Source organism: Sceloporus occidentalis, unplaced genomic scaffold (genome assembly GCF_023333645.1).
Source record: "Sceloporus occidentalis isolate IW3139 unplaced genomic scaffold, rSceOcc1.0.p SCAF_4, whole genome shotgun sequence".
Lineage (NCBI taxonomy): Eukaryota > Metazoa > Chordata > Lepidosauria > Squamata > Phrynosomatidae > Sceloporus > Sceloporus occidentalis.
The window spans coordinates 144,856,920-144,864,610 of NW_028316984.1; the positions used below are offsets into that span (position 1 = coordinate 144,856,920).

The following is a 7,691-nucleotide window of genomic DNA, read 5'->3' on the forward strand; positions in this document are numbered from 1 at the left end:
ATACACCATAGAGAAAAAACAAGAAATAATTTGGGAAAGAGGGTAATAGTGCTACATAAATTTGCTTACTCTGCAAAAGTGTGTCTCATTTTCTACCTGCAGACTGAAAATGGCAACCCAGAGTGGTATTTAAGAGCTGCCAATATATCCAACACAGTTTTGTGAAACATGAATACTTGCTTTAATGAAAGTAAAATACATTCCTACCTTTCAGATGCTTCCTGCTTTAATGCTTGGCCATTACATCCATGAACATCTGTCTGTATGAAACCCAGGAAGTCATGATATGGGCTGAGTGAATCTCTCTCCAAATGTGTGTTACATGTATCACCAAATGATCTGTCTAGAGCTTTCTGCTCTGGATCCAAAGTATCACCTTCTTTAGGATGTTTGTGATTGCTGGGAGAACTAGTTAAACTACCTACTTCCTGCTCTGAGCTACCATTTTGCTTTGCATCACGCTGAAGTCTACTGCTCAGACCATCGTCTCTAAACCCTTTAGCAAATGGGTTGTAGTCTATTTTTAGTTGTGTAATTTGGATGTTTTGATAGGCAGTCACTGCAAAAAACTCTGTCTGTGGGAAGGTGAAAGTATGCACATCAGGACCATTCAGCTGGATAACATCTGTGGCTTGGTCAGCAGGCACAAGGTGTAATCGAGGTAGATAGCGGTGCATAGAGTGTAAAATGATATGGCCTTCCTGGTCCAAGGTATTATTAGTTACTTTCAGTTTGTAGAAAGAAACTGGTTGCTGCATCCAGTAATAACCTGTAGAAGGGGATTCAGGGTGAATGAATACTCTTCCTAGCACATGAGGTTCTGCTTTCCCACTGGGCTCCCAACTATTGCCATTCCACTTGTAGCGAAAGTTGTCAACAGGAGAAATATCCATGACCAAAATATATTTCAGATCAGAATCTAGACCTGATATCCAATATCGACAATATGGAAACATTCGTCTTCCCTGTTTAGTCAATATCATTTCAGTGTTACGGTGGTAGAACTCATTCCACATGTTGCTGTTGTCCAATGTAACAGTAATACTTCCTAAGGTGAGCTCAGCTGGAAGGGTGGTTTTCACTTTAGACACTGGTTGTACTGCACTACTGGCAAGACCACAGTCATCTTGATTTGAAACCAAGGCTCCTTGGTCAGATTTTCCAGTACTTTGTTTCACAAGGACATAAAGAGCAGGTGCAGCACCTGCTACAGTTCCACCATTCTGATTTTCTAACACAACTGATTGCTTCTCCATTTTGGAAACTGATGAAATTTCTCCAATATTTTCCATATTTCACAGTTCTGGCTGATTTTCTTTCATATTGGTCATACTGGGGGGAAATCCAAGAATGGTTCATATCAAGCATTTATAAAGTATAGGAAAGTCATGATGTATATAAAAGAATTTCACATCTCACAGATTCATATGCAATAATACTGAGTACACGGTTATCATCAACTTCAAGTTCAATAACAATATCATAATATAGCCAAAATACATCATCATTTTAATATTTACATAGTCATTTAAAACCCCTCTTTTCTCCCAACATGGGAAACAAAATAGATACAAAATATTATAAAACAAAATACAGCTAAAATCCTGAGTTTAAAAGTTTAAATTTTTTTTAGAACATTATAATTTTTTTCAAGATAACAAGAAATACAACACAAAATTACCAGTACTGTTAAAAGACCCTTCTGCCCAACCACCTAATAGCAAAATCTTTGTCTAAGAAGGTCTTCATCTGCCAGCAAAGAGAAAGCAAACGAGGGAACTAGCCTTGCTTCCTGTGGAAAAGAATTTTATAGCCTGAGAACAGCCACTGAAAAGGCCGCAAGTATCCTCACCAACTGGACCTGTGACAATGGGACCAAAGATAAGTCCTTCTCTAAGGATCTCAGACAGGGTTATATAGGGAGATAGAGTATTTCAGACAATAACCTGCCACTGTTAGCAGTCTGGTGTGACATTCTGGGTCTACTGTATTTGTGTTAAAGTAATCCAAACAGGATTACAGGCACTTCTAGAAATGGGCTCAGCTGGCGCAACAGGTTTAGCACTCCTGGCCACTACAGAAACCTAGACATCTAAGGTTCAGGGCTGAGTCTAGCAATGCACACAAAAAATAAACCTGTGTCTTCGGGGGGGGGGGGGGAGTGAAATCCAACCCAGAAAGGGTATTCCCTGATTCTGACTGACTAGGAGCGCTTTTGTCTTCTCTTTATTAAGCTTCAATTTATCTGTCCTCATCCAGTCCATTAATGACAAAAGACACCAAATTAGCAACGAAACAGCTAAATTAGATAGAATGGAGGATTTCCCCCCTTTAATATAAATGGTTTTTGATTATTTTTAATTCTGCTGATAGCTTAAGCACATATTTAATAACAACAGTCTGCAAGTTTTTATATACAAATGTTTATCACTGTTTTAATTGTTATACTCTGCCTTTAATTTCAGTTCTGGAGGAAAATAGTAACAACAATACAATATTTTAAATAGGGAAACTTTACACTATTTCAGTTAAATATCTGGGCAAATTAGTATTTTAAATACTGATTTTATTCCTTCTGCCTAGACTACCTACAATTATAACTTCAAATACCTACTATGATAATTAGAGGTTTTAAAAAATATTTTTAGAACAAGGCCAAATGTATTGTCCGACAACCTTAAACTCTATGGATAACTTGTTGTTGTTGCCGTAAGTCATTCTGACTTATTATGACCTTATGCTGTGGTTATCTTGGCAAGATTTGTTCAGAGAAAGTTTGCCATTGCCTTCCACTGAGGCTGAGAGTATGTGACTTGTCCAAAGTCATCCAATGGACTTCATGGCCATGCTGGGAATCGAACCCTAGTCTCCTGAGTCATAGTCCAACACTCAAACATGATTTCTAAAGCAGATTCATTAATCTTGCTATATAACAACAAAAATTTCAAGTGGTAGCTATCATTGCTAAAAAAAGATCTGAATACAGATAGATAGCACATGGCATTTTAGTGGATTTTGGCAACATGAATAGTATGACCCAATATATTACTTGTTCATCATTAATAGAAAAATGATTCAGCATTTTAAAATAACTTTGCAGAAATATAAATGCACACATTTAATCTTGAGCTATCTAGTTTATGGCAAGCCCCGAGTGCTTCCACCTGAAAAATCTGATGTATCAGAAAAACATCTCTAGAGGCTGCATCCACACTGTACAAATAATCTAATTTGACAACTCTTTAACTGTCATGGCTAAGGAAGTTTGGGAATTGTAGTTTGTTGGGTTACCCAATCTCTCTAACAGAAAAGGATCAGGATGTCACAAAAATTCAGTTCCTAGAATTCCACAGCATTGAGCCCTGGGAGTTAATGTGGTGTCAAACTGGATTTTTCCATCTCTCACTATATCACCTATTTCTCACATTGGGCAACTGTCAAGTGGGATGGGCACAGAGGACTGAAGAGTGAGGATTCCTGAACACTCGCCACTATCATCCAGCTCAAGATGTATCTCTCCATGTATCTCTCTGTTTTCCTTGCTGAAGAAGTGGGTTTATATCGACAAAAGCTCACACATCTTAAAGATGCTGCTACATTCCTTCTCCCTTTTATGCCACATGAGAAATGTTACAGGTCTGAAAGGAAAATCACTTCCAACCGTACAGACATCAGCAGATCCTGCCCATCGTGCCTTATTTCCAATTCTGAAAATTTTTAGATTATTTGATAGTATACAACATTTTAAGATGGAACATTTAATTTGAAGTAACCACTGAAGCAAACACTGTTTGCAAATTAGTCTTGTAATTTTTCAAATGTTTTTTGTTGTAACTATGACAAGCCACATTTTTAGAAACTACCCTAGAAGATTGTTATTTTTGCATGCCTTCAAGTAATTGGCAACTTATGGTGACAGTAAGGCAACCCTATCATGAGATTTTCTTGGCAAGATTTGTTCAGAGGAGGTTTGCCATTGTCCTTCCCTGAGGCTGAGAGAGTTTGACTCACCCACGGTCACCCAGTGGGTTTCATGGCTGAGCTGGGAATCCAACCCTAGTCCAACAGTGTCATAGTCCAACACTGAAACCACACTGTGCTGGTTCTCAACCTCAACATTAATTTGCAAACAAGTAAACATTATGTATCTACAAATATCTATTACACTAAAATGCAATTAACACCAATTCTGACAGAATCTGCCCCCATTTAAGTTTCTTTATAAAGCAAACTGAAAAAAATATTGAAGTGTTATACAGGACTGTTAAGTTTTACAATAAAACTTTAACTTTCCTCTAGTATCTGAAAAACTGAGAACTAACAACATACTGTGCAATAACCTTACCTCAAAAGGGGAGCATTATGCAGCATCATACAAAAAAAGGATGTATGAAGATACTCTATTACTCTGACAAGAAAACAATATTATTCCTGTTGACCTGGCCAAGTTTATCATCTTCAGCCACAAAAGGGCAGGGGGATCTTCCCATCATGACTTGAACCTGCCAAACAACAAAAACTAATGTTAATTGATCATTAGAAGTATGAGTGCTTGAAAGCAGTTAATATTTACTTTTTCCAAATGAAACACTGCGACAGAAATATTGACGCACAATTCAAATCCTCATTTATCTATGACAAATGTCCATGTACTGATAACCTTCTCTTATGAGCAATGCAAGGCATAAAACTGTTTTGAGGATAAAATGACTGGAACTGGGAATAGAAAGGACAAGTCTGATTTCTTTGAGGAACAATGGTAATAAAAATGATTACATTTTCAGGAAACCAGCATAATATTAACATTTACTAGATTTTAAAATGTACAGTTCACATAGGGTACACTATATAACCATGTGCAATAGTGTATATTATATGATAAAATGCGATCCTGCCCTGCCCTGCAGGGTTTTAGAGCAACACCAGTGAATTCTAGTTTTTGTCAATCCGTTGCAAGATTCCTGAAATGTAATTTACCTTCTGAGTGCTAAAGCACAACCAGAAAAAATAAATCTACAGACTCCCTCCAAAGTGTCTATTGTGTGAAGTCGAAGGCTTTCAAGGGCTTCGAAGGCTCTGAAGATGCCAGCCACAGATGCTGGCGAAACATCAGGAAGAAACCCTTCTAGAACATGGCCACATGGCCCAAAAAACCCACAAAAAACTATGTCTATTGTGTCATTTTCATGTCATTCATATCTCAGCTTTAATATGGAAGAAGTCCTTTCCTCTTACTTCTATACAGAAATACAACAGCAATGTATTAGGGAGTTTAAATAAAAACAAAAACCTTTCCACGCCATTGTCTCACACCTAGCTACATACACTTAAGTACAAGAATGCATCTGACCAAACATATCCAAGGAAGTAGACTGAAGTCTGGGGTTAGGGGCACAGGACCCCTGTGAGTGTAGAAAAACTAAAACACCACGTTTTTATCTGTGAGGACGCCTCTCTAGGGATCTCTAGGTCCTCCAGTGCAACTCTGTGGTCAATGTCTGACAGATACTGACCACAGAGCTACAAAGGCCTAGTGAGGTGAATCTCTAGGTCTTTCGGTGCGACTTTTGGTTAAGGTTCAGCACAGAGTTGTGCTGGAGGACCTAGAGATTCCTAGAGAACATATTAATCAAATCTGTGAATAATCAAATGCACAAAAGTCAAAGCCACAAATGCGAAGGGATGAGTGTAGTCACTAGTATGCCTTGGTTTACTTTCTACTAAACATGTTTAAGACAGAGATTAAGATACCATCCAAAAATACCAATTAATATAGTCAGTCAATCAAGGCAGGGTAACCAGGTGTCCTCCTTTTCCAGGACAGGCCCTACACTTCAATCTTCTTTCCAGTAGGAATTCCAAAATACCTCTCATTTCAAGCCTGACTAAGAAGTATGAATTTACATTTATACAAGTGTTTTTAGCTGTTATTTGACAATTATCTACATTTTTCTTGAACGTGGCTCTGCCGTTGGGGCATCTGGGCTGCAAAAGGGACACAAAGGTCCAAAGTAACACTGCAGAAACATTTTAACAGGTCATGATTCAATGTTATGTAATCCTGGGAAACTGTAGTTTGCTGTGGCACCAGAGGTCTCTCACAGAGAAGGGTAAATATGTCACCAAACTACATACAGAATCATAGCGTAGGAAGAGACCTCAAGGGCCATCCAGTCCAACCCTCTTCTGCCATGCAGGAACTCTCAATCAAAGCATCCAGCCCCTGTTTAAAGACCTCTAAGGAAGGAGACTCCACTGCACTCCGAGGAAGGAGTCTGTTCCACTGTCAACAGCCCTTACTATCAGCAGGTTCCTCCTAATGTTGAAGTGGAATCTCTTTTCCTGCAGCTTGCATCCATTGCTCCATTTCCTATTCTTTGGAGCAGCAGAAAACAAGCTTGCTCCCTCCTCAATATGGCATCCCTGAATTCCACTGAGCCAGGGCAGTTAAAAGTGGTGTCGAACCAGATTACTTCTGCAACACTGGTCACTCTGAATCAATGTAAATTTAGGTCTACTACCCCCTTTATTATTATTATTATTATTATTCTTTTGAGCTGGAGACCCCTGGAAGTCACGTGCTCCGAGAGAAAAGCGAAGACTTCCCTCCGATTCCGGATTAAATAAAGCCGACCTAGCCGCGGGGAGGCCCAGGGGCCGGAGGAGGAAGAGAAAGGAGAAAACAACAACAACAACCGCCATATGGCCCGCATCTCGCCCGCACGCTTTGGAAAGAAAGCATCTGAGGAAGCAGAGTCTGCTCTATGCAAGCTCATGTCCCCCCACGGCCATCTTTTTTGGAAGGACGTTGAAAATACCCGCTGCCAGGAACCGACGACGACGACGACGACGGCGGCGCCTCGAATGGCGAGCTCCGTCGCGCGGCGTGGCTCGAAGAACCGCCTCCAGGACAGGCGCGCGCCCTCCTCTCCTCTCCTCTCCTCTCCTCCCCCTCTGGGCCTGGGGCCTCTCTGCTCAGGGCCAAGGCGGCGGGTGTTAGTTTTCTCAGATGGACCCACCCTCGGGAAGGAAAGAAAGGAGGAACGGAGGGTGTGCCAGCCACGCGGGGAAACCGCGCGCGAGACGAAGACACACACAAGAGAGAGAGAGAGAGACTACTGGAGGGACCTTGTTCAGGCGCGGCTGCGAAGGAGAAGGCGCCGGTGGGCTCCGTCCTTCTCTTCCTCCTCCCTCAGTCTGTTGTGTTCACAGGAGTCAAATCGTGGCGGAGAGAACGTGCGCACGCACCCATGTGACGTCGCCGCCGCGCCTCAAAGGGCGCAAGCGCAGTGCAGACCCCTCGAGCGCCTGAACCTGAGCCTGTTCTTCCCCCTCTCTCCCTCCCTCCCCCTCCCCGCCTGCAGGCTGCGTCACGTGCCCGCGGCTCGAGCGCTCCTTCCTTTCTCCGCTAGCTCCGCCCCTCCCCCCTCCTTCCTTCCGCGCATGCTCCGTTGGCTTTGCCTGAGGGGGAGGGGAGCTTCTGCGTAGCGTAGCAGAACGTTCTAGAACTGAGGCGCCTTCCCCGCTGAGTGGGGGAGGGGAAGTGGCCGTATTTTTCCGCTGCCCCAGCATTAAGAGCCGCTCCCTTCGGCTCCTTCGCTTCCCTCCTCGCTCGCCCAGGCGTTTCCCCGCTTTGCCTGCGAGGGCGCCCTGCCGTCCCTTCCCCCGAGCGGCATGTCCCCCTAATGGCG

At 42.2% G+C, this 7,691-nt stretch overlaps 1 protein-coding gene across 5 annotated transcripts in view; it reads right to left on the bottom strand.

The window, feature by feature from the left end:
- MGA (MAX dimerization protein MGA) overlaps positions 1-7,313 on the bottom strand; it is a 112,731-nt gene extending 105,418 nt beyond the window's left edge. For 3 of the 5 annotated variants that reach the window (XM_089521905.1, XM_089521904.1, XM_089521901.1), the window contains exons 1-3: positions 7,129-7,313; positions 4,346-4,502; positions 208-1,332 (exon numbers count right to left, since the gene is read on the bottom strand). In XM_089521905.1, the coding sequence (XP_089378031.1) occupies positions 208-1,292 (1,085 nt within the window). In that variant the 5' untranslated portion in view covers positions 1,293-1,332; positions 4,346-4,502; positions 7,129-7,313. Of the gene's footprint in view, positions 1-207; positions 1,333-4,345; positions 4,503-6,818; positions 6,895-7,128 lie in introns of those variants that run through there. The other 2 variants (XM_089521902.1, XM_089521903.1) reach the window with 2 other exon arrangements.
- Between the last annotated feature and the right edge of the window lie 378 nt (positions 7,314-7,691).